The following is an 18626-nucleotide window of genomic DNA, read 5'->3' on the forward strand; positions in this document are numbered from 1 at the left end:
GGTGTAAGGCTCTGACTCTACGCCTGCCACATGTTACTATTTCTGTTGCAGCTCTGACATGTGTACCTTCCTTCTTTCTTCTAAGCTATGACCAAGATGTAGGCTTGTCACATCTAATCAAAAGCTCTGCTAGAGGCCCTAAATGGTCCCCCTGCCTCCAGTCCCTTCCACTTGAATCCACATAATGTGCCACTACTGAATGAATTTTCTCAAGAATACCTCTTTGTATATACCATTTCTTTGCTCAAAAAACCTTGAGACATTTCCCACTTCTGGGAAAAGACTTTCCCAACCTATATTCTGTACCACACTAATCCCAAGGGATACTTAAAAATAAAAACTGTTTTTTTTAAATATGTTTGGGAGACATAGATACGCCATTTTGCTTTCTTGGAGATTCATGACCCATACCAGTGTGTTAAAGTCTCAGAAATCCTGCAGTAGAAAACTTTTAATTTTGTTTAACCCAGCATTTCCCACATTGATTTAACTATGGAACCACATTTTCACCTAAGATTTATCAATTGTGAACATATTTTAGAAACGCTGGCCTGCAGCATGAAGCCCAAGTGCATTATCCTGAAATTCAGTGCCCAGGTGACTTGTACAGGATCAGGTCCTACATGTCACTGCATGAACCACGTGGAGGTGAAACTCAACTGTTTACTGTCTCTCGAGACTGTCCTGGGCTTCCCTACTGCTTTGGCCTATGGAGCCTACGGGAAAAATGCTCTTCTCAATCCAGGCTTCCTGGCCAGGTCCGTCCCATTCTTTCACACAGAACTTCAGCCCTGTCTCCTCCTAAGCTTGTCAGCTTGGAGTGTCTCTTCTCCTCTGATGTCCTTGCTGACTTTGTCATTTGAGTACCCATTTGGGGCCATTTTTTGTTGCAATGAATTACTATATTAACCTTATTTTGCAATGTGATTTCCATTTTTGTACACTGACCTCAGCTTCCTTATATGCTCAGGGCAGAAACTGCTGGAAGGCCATTTTAGACCCCAACAGTGCCTCACATGCCCCAGCTGCCTCCTCCCTTTTACCAGGAAACCTCTCCCCAATATATCTTATCTCTTACATCAGCTGTCTCCACTCCCTAAGAACTCTCCTAGAGATGAGCTTGGATTCTATAGTGAAATAGCATTTCCAAACATCACCACTGACTTTTAAAGAACTCTCTCTGATTCTCTAACCTCTGTACCTGCTTCATCTCTGTGTTTGAACAATTCTTCTGGCCTCTCCTCTCTGTTCTGTGTGGCCCTCAATGTTTGATCATTTGACTTATTGGCTAAAATCTCCTGTTCCAGCAAACTTTTGGCCAGATTGGCAAAACTAATTTAAATCACAATTGTTCTTCCTCCTCCTGCCTAACTTCTAAGAGGGATATTCCCTAAAAACGAGATTGTTGATGCCTGACTAACACATTAAGAAGTTCACGATACCGTGAGATGGTTAAGAGGGAGATGTCCACCCACGACTCTCTCTTGCTTCTGCTATTTTAACAGTTGACCCAAACAATATTTTTCTGCATTGAAAGCCAAGATTCTAGGGACCAGAATGGAAGGCATTCCTGTTTTCACATAAACAAAAAAGCAGCTATGAAGTTATTCATACTTACGTTGAAAGCTCCCAGAAGAAACAATGTAGGTTGTAACCCAACTGAAAATATCAACCGCAGGATCGTGGAAGCAATTAAGGCTCGGATGCCATGGGGCTTGGGGAGGGCAATGACGATGGCCAGAGAGATGAGCATGGCTGTCCACAGTAGTCCCGACCAGTGTGGCTCCAGTGTTCCTGGAAAGACAAGGCCGGGCTCTCACAGATCAGAGTTTTCACCGAGTAGAGGTGACAGACCAAACTGGGTTTAATTACACTTTCTTCAATCACCTCTCTGGGCTTATTTGTCTCAACTCTCATCTCCAATTCTCTGCCCCAGAAATAACCGGTCACATCCGTGTTTTCTGAACTCTGAGCCTTTACACATGTTCCCTCTACCTGAGAAATTCTTCTTTCTTTCCTGTTCATCTTCGGTTTAGCTTTGCTATTACCTTTTCTAGGAACCCTCCCCCATCCCCTTCTTCCTCACAAAACTTGCCACGTGCTCCATCCTTCCCTGAGTTCTCTGTCCCCCTTGGTCATCCCTATAGGACACTATTTCCTAGTGGTCAGTCTACTTGTCCTTCTCTCCCCTGCCGCCTCCTCCACCCCCATCAGACTCCAAATTCCACAAGGGAAGCTCTTGGCACCCAGGTGGCAGTCATCAAATGCTTATTCAATAAACAAAACTCATACATGTGTCACACCTCATTGTTAGGAAAGGTGAACTGGAAGCCTAAACTTCTAATTTTTATTAAAAGTATGCAAAGGGAAATTGTACGTCCCCCGCCTGAATCAGATTTCTTCCAGGGGAGGAAGAAGACAACTTCCGTATCGTTAGCATCATCCTACAATTAGACTATCCTTGTAGTCAAAGAGCTTATACCAGTGTTTGTCATCTCTTGCTATTGCAAGTTCTATTTAGAGTGTCCCACGAGATGGCCTGGTTATATAACATGAGCCAACATGGCTAAAAATATAGTTCTGTAAAACACTCATTAAAAAAAAACACCCCTATTTCAAATGCTATCACATTTTGAGTCTCCTTCAGATGTAAACAAGCAGCACTACATGATTAAGGCCACTTATATAAAGGAGTTTCACTTCTCCAGAACTGCTAGCATGGCAGCACCATCCAGGAAAGGGACAGCCTCGCGGGTTACAGCTCTTCCACGAGCCTGCTGGCTGCCCTAGTTCATTTGGTCCACGCCCGCCGAGACTCACTTTCTCTCTAAAAACATTCCCCCAGCCCTAGCTGCTTACGTCTTCCTTTTTGATATCCTTCAAAAGGAAAACCTGATTAGAAATGGGCACAAAGAGGCAGAAGCTTTTCAGAAATGCAGGAAGAAGTAGATACTGGGGCATATGTGTCACTTCTTGTGCATTAAAAAATTGTTAGATGTCATATTAATCTCTTTATGTTGATTATGATTTATTTAATCCTCTAGACCACGCTCTGAGGTTGGTACTATTATCTCCACTTTACTCTAGAGAAAACTGAGTCTTGGGTTACACATCCTCCCTAAGGTGACACAGCAAATGGCTGGAGAAGATATGCTTCTGAAGTCGATGGTCCTTAACCACCATTTTTTAAAAAACCCATAAAACCCATCCATTTTAAGTGTACAATCCGATGAATTGTAGCAGTTTATGCAGTCATATAACTACATGTAACTGCCGACACAATCAGATATGAACGCTTTCATCACCCTGAAAGGTTTCCTTGTGCCCTTGAAGTTGATATCCTGCCCCATCTCTACCCCCAGGCAACGACTGATGTGCTTTCTATCACTGTTGCTGTGCATTTCCTAGAATTTCATAAAAATGGGGAAAAAAATCCTATTAGTAGGTAGTCTTCTTAATTCTTTCACTTAGCAAATTTAATTCATTTTGGTTATTGTGTATATTAACATTTTGTTCTTTCTATTGCTGAGTAGTCTTTTATAATAAGCATATACCACAATTCATTTATCTACTCAATAATTAACAGATATTTGAGTCGTTTGCAGTTTGGAGTTATTACAAATAACACTACTGGAAACATTCAAATACAAATCTTGGAGTAGCTGTATGTTTTTATTTCTCTTGGACAAATATATGGAAATCGATTTTTGGATCCTAAACATATGTATAACTTTATAAGATACTACCATACTGTTTTCCAAAGAGACTGTACCATTTTTCCTTCCCATCAATAATATATGGGAGTTCCACTCACTCCACATCATCACCAATACTTGGTATTGTCAGTCTTTCTAATTTTAGCCATTCTAGTAGGTTTCTAGTAGTATGTCATTGTGGTTTTCATTTGCCTTTCCCTGATAACTACTGCTGTTGAATGTCTTTTTATGTTCTTATTGGCAATTCATATATCATCTTTGGTGAAGCATCTGATCAAATCTTTTGCCCCTTATTTTAATTGAGTAGTCTTCTCATTACTGAGTTGTAAGAGTTCTTTATATATTCTGGATATAAGCGTTTTGTCAGATGTATGTTTTGTAAATATTTTCTCCCAGTCTGTGGCTTGCCTTTTATTTTCTTAAGTGCTTAATGACCATTTTAAACTGCCTCTTAAGATCTCACTATAATAAATGTGACCAGCACAATGCATGTACCCAAATCCTGAAGGGGCCAATATAAAATCCTGCTGTCTCTCTACTACAAAAGCGGTGTTAAAAAATAATACTGTATTCCCAAAAAACAGTACTTATGAGCAAAACAACAAGATGTCTAGACTTTTTAAAAATCTTGAAGAAAATATAGTAGGAGGATAAATAAAATAAGATTGACAAAATATTATAATTGTTAAATCTGGGCTGATGGGTATATGGCAGATTACACTGTTCTCTCTACTTGTATGTATATTTGAAAATTTCAATAATAAAAAGTTTAAAAAGTAGTACTATATTTGCTTTAATCATCATGGCAGGCTTATAAATTCAGTAAGAAATCTGAAGCTGCTCAAGTTTCATGCTTCGAAAGACTGTGTGATTCAGCATTTCTGAAATAAAGGAGGAAAATGATACTTTTGAAAAGGAGCTTTTAAGGCCACCGGCATTCTGGGCAGCCACAGGCCTTGTAAGCCACAGAGCCACCTTAGCACACATAACAAGATTATTACATACCTGCAAGAGGGACATTTTAGAAATCCTGGTTTTAGGATTCAACAAAAACAAATACTGATCTCAAAGACTACTTTCGGATCACAAACCAGATCTTATTTCTAGGCAGGGGCAGTACAATCCTCCTCTTGAAGATGGTTAACAGTGAGTAGAGAAGATGCCCCCAACATGGCTTACAAAAGAAAAAAATAAATCCCTCTGAGAGTGAACTGATGTGTGTGAGGCAACCTCAGTCACTATATAGAGGAAAGGGCTTCCTTAGGTCAGATCAACCTTCCTTCTCTCTCAGGAGATCTTAACTATGCTTTCCATTTAGTCTACGAACACACAGTTCTAAAGCCCATGCTGCCAAAATAGGAAGCCTGGGCTCCTAAGATCAGCCAGGGTTGATGTCACATTGAGAACAACCATTGTAGAGTTGGAAGGACCTTCCCCTATCATCTCACACAGTGGGTCTCAAACTTGGATGGGCAAGAAACAGGATGCCCCAGAGACCCTGATTGGGTCAACAACTGTTTTTCCCCCGAACTCTATAGGAATTTCCAAATCTACAACAAGGTTTCATAACCACTGGGTCAATTTAAGCGCCTCTTGATAGAGAGGATAAGGAGGACTAACTGAGGCAGCTTGCCCAGAGGTACATGGCAGATGAGTGGCAGAACCAGGCCTGGACACCAAGTCTGGGCTTCGTGAGTCTAGGTATTCCACTGGACAAGGCTTAACCCTGAAGGGGAGGGGAGCTGTCTACTAACTGTTCCCAGGCACGGGCCTCAATGCTGCTACAAGTGACCAGTGAAGAAAATAATGATCCAGGTGTATAAAAAAATCGATTTTAAATATTTTTAAAGAAGTGGAAGGTGAATGAAAACACATCCACAGTAATAGCTGAAGAAGGTGCTGTGATGAACATGATGACTCCCCCGAGGTGAAAGGAGGCCTGGGCTTTGTCACCTCCGACTGAGTTCTGGGCTGACTGCTTCACACTGACCTCTGTTGACTGGCAGCCTGGCTAGGGCAGATGTCCCCTTGGAGAAAATCTTGCAGCCCTGTGGGCCTACCAAGTCTTTTCAGACAGGGGCACTTATGATTCCTGAGATAGCACTGAAAGCCTGGACTTGTGTTTAGGTAGTGCTTTTTGGGGGAAAAAATCACTCAAATGGAGCTTTCAATGTAACCTAAGGCCAAAGAGAAAAGCTAACTCCCCAAATGGGTAAGTGAGATACATAAGCGTCACCTAACACGTCATCACTTTCAAAGTGGATCTTGAATTTACTTTAATGAAGTATACACATGCTGTTTTATTACGTACGCACATGTGCATTATTAGGCTCAAGAGCTAAGTCTGGAACTTATCCTGTACCGCCTTTGTGTCTTACTTCTGGGCTCTCCACCCCATATGTTTCACACAAGGTGGCTCCTGGCAGGTGGTTACATACATATGTGAGGTGACCTGCCAAAAAGCTCTGAAGAAAAATTTAGCTGAAAAGTAGACTTCCCACGAGGCTGCAGCGGGTGTCAGCAAGGAGGCCGTGGATGTATAATGGAAGAGGAGCTTCTGCTGGCCCCCAGGATGCCACAAATGTGAATGCCATCAAGTGAACTGAGGAGCCCCAAACAGAAAAATACCCCTCCTGAATGGTTTGCCTGTTCTCAGCAAAATACGCAAAATGTGGAAGGAGATGGTGGTGGGGGAAATCCATTAAGACCATGGACATCATGGTTTATTATGTGAATAATGTCATGTAGCTCTTAATAGACTAAACATTGAAGGACGTACAGTCTACAGTCATTCAAGCCTGCCTCCCCTAACCCGTTGCCAAAAAATAAAAAATTAAAAAATCCAGAGATTTCCTACAAATTCTTTAGTCTGAAATTAATTCCAGAAGTATGGTATAGGGGAAAAATTCTACTGGACTGAGCAAAGTATTTATGTTCTAGGGTTAGCTCTACCACTGACTGGCTGTGCAACTTTGACTAAATCTCTCAACTTCTCTGAGACATAGTTTTCCAACATATAAAACTAAGCGGCTGCAAGACGATTTCTGACAGGTTTAATACTGTATAGCTTCTTCTCTTTCTTTCTTGGTAAATAACATGGACACAAAATTCATATTAATTTTAAGTTAGATGTAGAACTAAACCCATGGTAAAAGCCATAATCTCATCTTGTCTGTAAATAGTCAATCGGGATTCCATACATTTCACCAATACTTCCAGGGATCAAGTCATAGCCTTCTAGCTGCTTCTAGTAGTTTCCTTAAAATTAAAGACATGGGTACCTCCTCGGACTCCTTTAAATGGGTAGAAAAACGCCACAAGCAGATTCATCAGGACAGCCAGGTTAAATGAAATGCTGCTCCAGACAGACATATTGCGGGCACACCAATAGAGAACGGGCTGGGCTGTGAAAACAAAGACGAAGCCATGTGAGGTTCAAGACCACAAGTCAGACGCTGGGAATTCCGCACGGCCCTTCCTCCCGCTCTGCCTCTACAAGTCCACTTTTGTTCCCTGTTTTACCACAACAGTAAAAACGATCATTTGTTTTGAAGTTGACTCATGGACTCATAACGACATCACATTGGTTTATTTCTGTTTGGAGTACTTACTGGAACAGAAGATGTATTTGGGGACAAGGAAGAAAAGAAAACGAGAAAAGCTGGAGCATCTAAAATCCCTGCATGGCCTAGTCACCACCACCAGTTATGGAATCTGAGGGTTAGCCAGAGTTCACGCGCTGAGTCCTTAGTTCCCCCCAGGCTCCGGGACCAGATGAGATGCCCAGAAAGACCCAAGAATTCAATTAGCCTTTTAGAAGCGTTGGCACTGGTGGAGGGGGGGGGACATATAGCATTCAGAGTTGGCCCAGCCGGGCCCCAGAGTAGAACTGCTACCATTTCCACACTCCTCCTTTGCTCAAAATTCTCTACTAACTCGCTGGTGCCTAAAAGCAAGACAATGATCCCTTTCCTGACACTAAGTCACTTTCCATTTTCCTGAAGTCTGACGATCCCTCCGGGGCAAGGGAACTAGGAATGAGAGTTGCTAACTCGATAATCAGCAGTAGAGTTCGCATTTCCAAAGGCTGCAGTGGAGAAAGGAGGTGATACCAAAGCTATCACTAAGGGGTGAGAGACACTTTTGATATTGCTGCCATCTTAATCCACTCTTACCTGTAGGTGATATCACACTGGTTAGGCATTCTCAGTGTTAGAACAATAAGCCTGTGGCCACACTGTGTGCAGTGGTGCTTCCTTTTCCCCTGAACTCTTCTTCAGTGGTACCTTACACTTAGGATGATGCTCAAAAATAGATGTGGTAGAAATAATTTAAGACTTGACGCCAGGCAAAGTTTCCAAAAGACAGTCTCATTCAACATTATCCCCCTCCAAGGAAAAGTGTGGAGTAGGTGAGAATGGATCTCTATCGTGTATTTCTCTTTCCCAATGAAGTCATCACTTAACCTTAGGACAGGAGCCACCGACAAAAATCCAATGGGCCCTATAACAATGCCTATAGCAGCAGCCAAGCCTTTGGAAGCTTCTATTCAAACTAAAGTTATGGCACAATTAAATGGAGCCTGGGTAATTTAATAATTGCTCGTTCCATGTTTGCACTTGGTAACAGGCAATGTTTCCAGGCAAATTATAGAGTTTTAGAGCTACCACCATCATCTAGTTTAATATCTCTCATTTTATAAACGAGAGAAACTGAGGCCTAGCAGAGGGTAGAAGCTATGGAGATCTCATCACCCAGGTCAGTGACAGGGATAAAGATAAGTGGCTAATGACACCACTCAATAGAGGAGGTGATCAGGATTCAGTCAACTTCCAGTTAACAACTGACTTTTAGGGGCCGGCCCCATGACCGAGTGGTTAAGTTCGCGCACTCCACTTTGGCAGGATTTCGCCGGTTCGAATCCTGGGCACGGACATGGCACCACTCATCAAGCCACGCTGAGGCGGCATCCCATATGCCGCAACTAGAAGGACCCACAACTAAAATATACAACCATGTACTGGGGGGCTTTGGGAGAAAAAGGAAAAAATAAAATCTTTAAAAACAACAAAAACAACTGACTTTTTAAAAGTTAATTGCTGAAGCAAATTTAAGATGAGAAATATCTGTTTTGGAAACAATAGCTTATTGGTATCTCTGCTGGGACTGAAGCCCATTTCTGACCTGGATATGAAAACCCCAGATGAAGAGAGAAGAGATGGGTGGCAAGAATGGCAAAGGGTTGCTAATCGTTGAAGCTGAGTCATGGGTACATGGACATTTATAACATCCTCTCCACATTACTGTATGTATGAGAAGCTCATAAGAAGTTAAAAGAACAAAGAAGAAATGGCAAAGATCAGTGATGGTCTATGTAAGCCAGAATCCTCCTCAGGCGGAGCTCTCAACACCAAATGTGAGAGCAGCCACGGTAGGATGCTTTTAATACCATTGTAATAAATGGTCTTCAGCTATGGGATACAGTTCACAAATAAATCTTATTTTTATAAGGCTAACATTTATTTTGAATATGAACAAACATTCAGTCCTTCAAATTAACTGGGTGTCTATCCAGGTGCAAGAAGATACTTAGAGACCAACCTTGATGTGCAATGGCTTCTATTTCCTGCAGCACCTCAAACTATGTCCCTGTCTACCTTTCCCGACTCTCCTCCCACATCCATTCCCTATATACTCTCTCTTTGCATCCCAGTCTAGTGATGGTTCCCTGAACACACCCTGCACTCTCCAGCCTCTGTGCTCTCCCTCTGTGGCAATTTAAAAATATGTCCACAAATTCTTTGATAGTCTTCTCTTCAAGGGATGCAGCTTAATTTCCTTCCCTTGAGTGTGGGCTGGACTTAGTTACTTGCTTCTAAGAAGCAGAATACAGCAGAAGTGATGGGCACACCTCCTGAGACTAGGTCATAGCAGGCACTGCAGCTTCCTCCTTGCACAGACGCATGCGCTCTCTCTCCTTCTCTCTCTCATATCAGTCATTTGCTCTGAAGAAACCAACTGCCATGTTGTGAGGACACTCAAGCAGCCTACAGAGGGGTCTATGTGGAAAGGAGCAGAAGCCTCCCACTGACAGCCATGTGAGTGAGCAAAGAAGCAAATCCTCTAGTCAAGCCTTCAGATGATGACAGGCCTGGCTGACATCTTGACTGCAACCTAATGAAAGACCCTGAGTCAGAACCACCCAGCTAAGCCACTCCCAAATTCCTGACCCTGAAAAATGGTGAGAAGATAAATATTTAGTGTTTTAAGCCACTAAATTTTGGGATAATTTCTTACCCACAATAGAAGGCAAACTAACATTTGCCCTTCTGTGGTGGGCAAAATAATGGCCCCCAAAGATGCCCTAGTCCCTGGAACCTGTGAACGTTACCTTACACCACAAAAGGGACTTTGCAGCTGTGACGAAGCGAAGGCTCTTGAGATGGGAGATTATCCTGGGTGATCCCGGTGTGTGAGACGTAATCCCAGGGTCTTTATAAGTAAAGAGGGAGGTCGGAGTGTCAGAGTCAGAGTGATGTAGCATGAGAAAGGCTCTCCTAGTCACTGCTGGCTTTGAAGATGGAGGAAGGGGGCAGGAGCCATGGAACACAAGAAGCCTCTAGAAGCTGAAAAAGGCTAGAGTCTCTGGAAGGCACGCAGCCCTGCCAATACCTTGATTTTAGCCCAGTGAGAACCCTTTGAGATTTCTGGCCTCCAGAACTAGAAGATGAGAAATTTATGTTGAAAGCCTCCAAGCTCGTGGTGATTTGTTACAGCAGCACCAGGAGACTAATACACCCTCCCTTTCCCCAGTCTCTCAAGCTCGTGTTTATCCAAGTCTTACCCAGCCTTCTAGATGCTATTCAGATCCCATCTTTCCTCGGAAGCTGGTCCTTTCCCAAACTTCCACAGTGTGTCACTGCATGATTGCAGCCCTGCTCATAAGTGGCCACTTGAGTTACAGCCACCTGAAAATCTGCCTGTGCTGTGTGCCCCCATCAGATGGTAGGCTCTCACAGGAAGGAATCACAGCTTACACATTGCTGAATTCCCCACAGCACATTGTAGCACGTTTCTAGGGGCTGAAAGTTGGCTGGATCAATACACCTGCTACATTACAGCGAAAAGACAGAGTGCCATGATCCCAGAGAGGCGGGGCAATTTCAGTAACTACAACCCAGGGCATCTCTTGGTAACACTCTTTCCGAATTTTTTATTTGTTTGTTTTGTTAAAGGATCTAGGCCTTGCTTGATGACTTGGACTCCATGTATATTATAGCAAGAGGATCTCCCAGCTCAACTCTGATGCGTGTGATGACCACGAGGAGAAAGCCCAAGCAAGAAAGTGTTGGCATATGCAACTCTGCCATGATGTCTTCTTTCACTGTCTTCTAATTTTCTTGGCCTGGAGTTTTCACTTCACTGGGGCCAGGATCTTCAGGAGAAGACGTCAGAGAGGCAGAGTCAAGAGAGGATGTGAATGCACAGAAGGGTGTTTGTGTGCGTGTGTGTAAGTGCATGTGGGTATATGTGTGTACGTGTGTGTTGTATGAGCAAGGCAGGGAAGAGGGTCTCAAGAGAGCATAGAAACTGAGTATTTTAATACTTGCAGAAGGACATACTAAGCAACGTCAGTGTCAGACAGACCTCACTGAGAATCTGAGTCCTAGCTTTGATTGACCAAAGCACAGGTGATTCTCAGTGACAGTTTCAGGAAAAGGTAAAGAAGTGCCATGAGTAAGCCATAAAAATCTTTTCTGCAGATTTATTAGAAGAAAAATAAGCTACTTAGAGGGGAAAATGTATTTCATTTTAATTATACTTCTGAGTACATTTCTCCCCTCCCTAAAAATGCAAATCATGTTTAATTCAGTTATTATTCTCAATTTTTCTCTTACCAGCAGATTGCTTTGAAGCCAATTAAAATCTTTCAGTTGACAACTATAGCTGTGTTTAAGCTTCACTGAAACAAAAACTGTTTTTGAAATAAAGAGACTGAATACGAGAAGGCATTAGTCACAATGCAATATAAATCTTGGAATGGTGAAATGGCCATCCTGCAACATCAGTCAGGTAGTCTTAATTCCTCACGTTATAGGTGAGGATCCGGGAGCAGTTAAGTCATCTGCCCAGGGCCACAGAGTAGTGGGTGGCAGAAGTAGAATGAAACTCAGATCCCCCACCACTTGAGGCCGAGGCATTCCTGCTAGGCCAGGCTGAAGACAACATCTCAGAAAGAGGGATGATGTGATATCTGACCTCACCACAGGAAGCAAAAACCTTTCTGTCAGCTCATAAGCCTCTTGGAGAGCCTATGATGTGTGTGTGTGCGCACGCATGTGTATGTATGTGTACATATATGTATGTATATTTGATAAGACAATTCAGAGAGAATGACTATATCTGACCAGTCTTAGTAGAGCCATATGTTGACAAGAATGAAACCACAGTTTTACTGGCTAGTAGTATGGAGGTTTAGATGTATGAATTCAGGTTTATCTTCTAACGCTGGAATCATGGACTACTCCAGTGAAGGACAAAAGCAACAAATAAGAGGAAGTTCTCTTCTATTTACATAATAGCTGAAAATACAAGAGTACCAAATGGATGGGGTCTATGTCTATCTTTTTTTTGGAATCTTTTTGTCTCTGATTGCCTGAGCGTGGTGCTGTGTAGACATTCAATACTGCTCATAATGCTCAAGCTGGAGGAGCTTAGATGACGCCATAGTAGGCTACAAGGACACACTGATATTGAGTAGAATTGTACCGTAAGTCTTCTGAGATCCATACCAAGGAGGACATGCATGCTGTTCTGCTCAAGTCCTCCTGGCCCCTCTGTCAGACACCAAGCCTGGGGCTGGGTGAGGAATGGGCTTGGCCCAGCAAAACATTTTATAAAGTTTTAAAGTGCTGGACGATGAGGTGCCCCTTAGAGATGAGTGAGAATGGAGTGGGGGTGGGGTGAGGTGAGAACAGGGCTTTCTGGCCAAACTGTTCGCACAATAGCCAAATCTAGGGGTGCAGAGAGGGAGGGAAAACAGTGGTGAAGGAGAAGTAGCATGCAGTAAAGGATGCTGCTCTGTTCCACTGCAGACTAGGGGGTGGGCAGAAAGAGGACAAAAGCTCCCAGAAACTGACCTCCAACACAGCTTCCCCTCCTGCAGCCCCACCCCGCAGAGCAAGCCCAAAAGATCACAACTGCAGCTGGAATCCTGGGTTTCAAATAAAAAACCTGCCTCCTGACTAGCAGAAATAGAGCGCGATCCTTTCTAAGCTGGTCACAACAGTTGGTGCCGAGCATACGGTCGGTACTGAAGGATCACATTAAAACCCTAATGAAAACCAGGAGCTGAGAAGCCCTCTGGGGCAGCCCTATAAAAGTGTTTTAGAGGAGTAATTTCAACCCAACTGGCTGGGCTTTGCAACGGGACTTGCTGGTGAGCAATGATGCATCTTATGTGGCAAATGAGTCCACTGCCTATAAAATGATACTAGAGTCTAAAATGCGAGCTGCCCTATAAAAGGGGAAAGACTAGCGTCTTCGGAGCAGGTGTGCTAGTAAATGAGCAGTCAAGCTGGCTGAATTTCCTGCTCCAGTGCACCATCCTGTGAGCTCAAGGCCTGGCCTTTTCTCTCTTCCTTTTATTTTCTACATCAAGATACCAAAAAAGCCGTTCTAACAGTCTTCATGGAGTTTTCCAACCAAATCGAGTCAAATCCTGCATGAAGGAAGCCGCTTCAGGGGAGGTGCCTCCCTGAGGCTGGAGCCCCTTTATCAGCTACAAAGGTGTCTAGGACTTCCTGATGTTCAGAGGAGGAAGGTATGATAAATGACACCAGCTCTGCTCCTACTCAGAGACACGCGCACACCATCAAGCCCAGGTTTGTGAAACCCCAGAACTATACCTCTCTGCAGGGCTGGGGGGGCGTTGCTGACCCACCTCTCAGTTTCTTTTGCCAGTTCATTTCATTGAAGAGGTCTTCGGACCGCAGGAAGAAATCGTTGATCTTGCTGCCTTGCTCATCCCTCTCTGTAGTGTAGTAGATTCGTAGTTTTGACTCCTTGGTTAGGAATTCACATATGCTGGGCACGGGGAAGACAATCTGTTCCATCGTTCGGTCTAATCTGACAATCTAGTGTGAAAAAATAAATGAACTTCAACATCTTCAAAAACCTTTTACTAAGGATCTTTGCTATCAGCCACAGATTCAGTATTCAAGATCAAGCATAATACAGACTTTGTTCCTAATCTTCTCTGATTTTATAACCCTAGAGCGGGCTGTGTCTCATAGATTTATATAAAAAACAGTTTTGGCAAGTCTGTAGGAGCATTTTTCTAACCTCAGACCCATTAATTTTACTGTGACCAACTTTTATCTGGAACAATTTAAACTGTGTTTTGTGCACATATTCAGATGAGGCTCTAGGCTGGGGATGTCCAATAGAACTTTCTGTAACGATGGAATGGTTCTCTGTGTATCTACCCTGTCCAAAAGCATGGCCGCTAGTCACATGTGGCCATTGAGCACTAGCACAAGTGTCTGGCGCAACTGAGGAGCTGAATATTTAATTTTAATTTGAACTAGCCACGTGGCTAGTGGATACCATACCGGACAGTGCAGCGCTAGACCGTGGTGTAAACCTCACCCAAGATCCTTTCCCTGATAGCAAAGTTGCAGTTTTTCCTAGCTAGGAACTTTAAAAAGAGATCTTGGTTTATCCAGTTGCAGTGACCTCCCACCTCTTGTCACAGCATCTAAAACATACACTGCATGAACCAGTTTGCTCATTTAACGCTGGTATAGCACTCACTGTTCTTTCAACTAGCTTTGTTGGGCCCCAAGGTGAACACTTCACAGGTTTTCACCAGGCCCTTCCTAGACTGGCTCAATCCCCAGAGAGGAAGTAGTTTAGTTGGGATTGTTCAGACTCTACGGCACTGTGCTAAGTCACAGTCCTGGGGGGTAGAGATTTCAACAAGGGTGCAGATGGCAGTACAATAGGGGCACAGCCCCTCTTAGTCTTCCTCCTCAGAGGCTGGAGAAGTCAGGTGAGACCCAGGGCCGACACTCCCCATAAGAAGATCTTGCTCTCCAAACACGTTTTTTCCCTGATGCGGCAAGAGAGGTGACTCAGGTCAAGTTTAGTGAGAAACTCAGAGGTGAGGCAGGTTCCCACAGCCCTGGCTCCATAAATTCTGGGAAATGCTGTCTTTGGACCAATGGTTCCCAAATCTAGCTGGAGATCAGTTTATGGGAAGCTTCATCATCATACTGATTCTGGTCCCTACAGCAATCTCATTTAACTGGAATTATGATGTAGGAGTTAGTGACTAGAACCTGCCCAAGAACCAGCTCCCCAGGTGATGCTGGTGTGTACACAAGCTCCAGGATCAACTCTGCAGTCTCACGCTGTCAAGAGCCTGCCTGTTTCACACAGTCAAGTGAGCTCTGGATCAGTCCCTCCCTACACTGAAGGAATATGACCTGAGAAGTGCAGCTGGGCTCGGGAGGGAATGGAGGAGCAGACAGGAGGCCTTCTGGCAAGTACTGAGTCGCAGACTCCAGTGCTACCCACCCTAACTCACCAGAGTGAAGGGACTAGGGTCTCCGAGGAAGCCCCAGTGTTCTCTGGCTTTGCACAGATAACACCCGTGGGAAGCTGAAAGAGATGAGTGGCTGGCCAAGGGCAGGATTTGAGAGCTAGAGACACCATGCCTGGCTATTTCTCTCTATCATTTAAGATCTGTCCGCACCTCTTTTTCAGCAGACTTACAACTGGGAGTAAGGAGAACACATTTCAGTCCTTCTCCCACCTCTAATGTGTTGGGTGACCTTGTTCACACTCTTAACCTGATCAAGCTTCACTCTTCTCCCCACTCTACCAAGGGGATGATCATCAATGAGATGATCTCCAAGGTTCCATCCTCCTCTGACATTCTACACTACAGACACCTAAAGCTTGTCTTTTAAGGGCTCCAAAGGACAGAGCTGGCCCTTCCATCAAGCTTCTAGTCATTAACAGTAAATCAAGAGTATTTGCCCACATACACTGTCATGGTCGACTAATCAGTGAAATGATGCATTTTATTAGGACAGCCCAGAGACTTGAGACATCGGGTAATAATATATTCTTAAAAAGTCTCCATCCTGAAACATTTTATATCGCCCAAAGGAGTCTGTTAGTCCTTCAAAATCTTTGTTCCAACACTGATACCGAATTTGTGCATTTCCTTATTAGCCAAACAAGACCCACCATCCCTTACTGCCTAGAACCTGGAGACAGATGCCTGTGTTCTCTTGGATGCTAAGACACAATGTAGGTAACAATAAAATGCACCCATGTGCTCTGGGGCCAGCCAGCCCTGGAATAAAATTTCAGCTCTGCCACTGATAATTGGATGAGTGATACAACTTCTCTGAGTCTTATTTCAGAGTTCCCATCTGCAAAATGGAGATGATACCATTTAGTCCACAGAGGATTAGAAAGGTCTGCTGTTTGTCTTTTTTAATGCAGGTCTGATCGTATCACTCCCCTGTGTAAAACTCTCCAGTGGTTCTGCATTGCTCTTAGGTTAAAGTCCAGACTTGAAGCGGATGGCTGACATGATTCTGCGGGATCTGGGGCTCCCTGTCTTGCTTTTGTGGTCTTGCACTGCTCTCCCTCTTGCTCACTGAATTCTGGCTCCTCACCCTCACCTAGCATTTCCCACCTCAGGGCTTTGATTCGCTATTATTCCCCATGTCTCAAAAGCTCTTCCTTCTAGGCTCTGCCTATTTCATTCCTATTTTCCTTAAGGTCTGTGCTTAGAGATCCTTCTTCAGAAGAGGCCTCCTTGACCACCACAATCTACAGCAGGTCCCTCTGCTGGACTTTCTTATAATACCTTCTACTTGTCCTTATGGCCTTGTCAGAATTTGCAATGAATGAGCTCTCCTTGTGTGGGTGTGCTTAGTGTCTGCCTCCTCACTGGGCCTTAGGAAAGAATCAGGATTGTCTTGGCCATCAGTGGATAGTCAGCACTGAGTGCAGGACCTGGTATGTGGTAGATGCTCACTACAATTTTATTGCTCAGATGAAGGACTGCATGCCGGCCTAGCACAGGGCAGTGTACACTGAAGGCCCTCAATGCAGGCCCATGCCCTGAGTTTACTCTGCTTTTACCTCTATCTGGGCTGTGTGCTTGGCATAAAACTCCAGAGCTTCATCTCCATCCACTTGGCCACCAGGTTTCAGCATGTTCTGAAGTTCTTTGTTATGCCGAGCCAACTGGAACACAAGCACAGAAAACAGGAGAATCAATATCTCTTTGCAACAGGAACACATGAGTTCCTTTCCAACTTTGGGTATAAAAGACACAGAATAACAGCGGCCAGCTTCAGGGCAGAGGTGGCAGGAGGCTTGCCGCCTTCCATCAAGGTGTGCTTTGCAGAGCAGCTATTTTGGGAGCTTGGCAGAACAGCATGGCAAACTCATGCCCACACGAGGTCCCACTTTTCCCCAATTTCTTTAGCCAGGCAGGAGGGAGACAGGACTTTCTGTACAGCCCCACGGAGCCTCCATTCGGAATGTCCCGAAACCCTCTCAGTGGCTAAATGCCAGAAATGGAGGAGATAGAGGGGCAGGAGACTGTTTCCTATCCTTCTGCCAGCATGCCGTGGCAGGGCACATGAACCTCCAGCCCAATGCCATCATTGTCTTCTATCTAATTCCTCAAAGAGGTGAAAGGGACAGGAAACACAAGCCTGCAGCAGAGTTACAGGCTCCCCACCCACATCAGCAAGCTCGGGGCACATCAACCTCCAGAAAGAGGAAGTATCTTCAAAAGCCCAGCCACTTGGGAAGAGAATTACAAAACAGGGCATTGTGGTGCCAGGGTAGGAAGTATTACCACATCCCCACAAGGCAAACAGAAAGAAGTCACAATGACAAGTTGGTTCCCAAAGATTTCCAAATACGATAGGCAAGGCAGCTGAGGTTTATTTCTTTAGATTGTTAAGACAGACTCATCAATATTTATGAAAAGCCTAAGATTCCTTTCAGCCATCTCCAGACAGTCATAAACTATCTAAGTGTCACCACTCCATGTGAATGCTTTTAAGAAACATGGGGATTTCCAAGGACATGACTCTACCCTAGTGGAAGAATGGAAGAGTCCTAGAACTCAGCACACTGGGTGAGGTTGCCAAGAGTACCCGTGAGCCACACTGTCATGAACACAAACAACCCTAGGTTATGACCTTACAGGAAAAGAAGTGTGAGGGCACATCCAGCCTGGAATTCTGGCACTTTAGGTAAGCAACGTCTTGCAGGGCAGCCAGGGAGGGTCATACCTGATGAGCTAATATGTAGATGTTGTGCCCCACATTCCTGGGGGAGGCAGCTCCATCCTCCCCGTTTTCTCCATCCTCAAATTCCACTTCACCTTGCATGTAGGCTTTCTTGATCACTTCCACCTGCAAGAAGGGCCAAGCAAACAAAGCTCTGGTTTCAAGGAAGACCCACACAGAACCGGCATCTACAGCACACACCCTATCAGTCTCCCGTCCTAGGGCAGACACTGCTCATCAAGCTCAGCACTCTTTCCTATCAGGTGTGGACACAGCCTCAGAATCCTTTTCAATACTATCACAGGCAGTCACTACCAAGCAACCTCCACTGACATGAGAAATGAAAACCATTTGCTCTACCTAGACCAAGAGACATTCTGTGTCTGGTTCATGTCCTTCTCTACCTTGGAAGGAGACAATGGCTATAAACGTGCTTTGAAACAATAATATATGATACAGATATTGACTAGAAGCCATGCTTTTCCTATCTGTACATTTGTTCCTGCCAACGTTCCCCATCCCCTGTCTTTGCCATTTCAGCAAAAATGAGAAATCCATTAGCCTTTAGAATAGTTGG

At 44.2% G+C, this 18626-nt stretch overlaps 1 protein-coding gene across 3 annotated transcripts in view; it reads right to left on the bottom strand.

The window, feature by feature from the left end:
- ITPR1 (inositol 1,4,5-trisphosphate receptor type 1) overlaps positions 1–18626 on the bottom strand; it is a 317422-nt gene that overhangs the window by 41683 nt on the left and 257113 nt on the right. For all 3 annotated transcript variants that reach the window (XM_046673482.1, XM_046673473.1, XM_046673467.1), the window contains 5 exons: positions 18053–18175; positions 16884–16988; positions 13660–13852; positions 6998–7120; positions 1619–1794 (listed from right to left, as the gene is read on the bottom strand). In XM_046673482.1, the coding sequence (XP_046529438.1) occupies positions 1619–1794; positions 6998–7120; positions 13660–13852; positions 16884–16988; positions 18053–18175 (720 nt within the window). The remainder of the gene's footprint in view (positions 1–1618; positions 1795–6997; positions 7121–13659; positions 13853–16883; positions 16989–18052; positions 18176–18626) is intronic.

Source organism: Equus quagga, chromosome 1, assembly GCF_021613505.1.
Source record: "Equus quagga isolate Etosha38 chromosome 1, UCLA_HA_Equagga_1.0, whole genome shotgun sequence".
In the NCBI taxonomy this organism is placed as follows: Eukaryota; Metazoa; Chordata; class Mammalia; order Perissodactyla; family Equidae; genus Equus; species Equus quagga.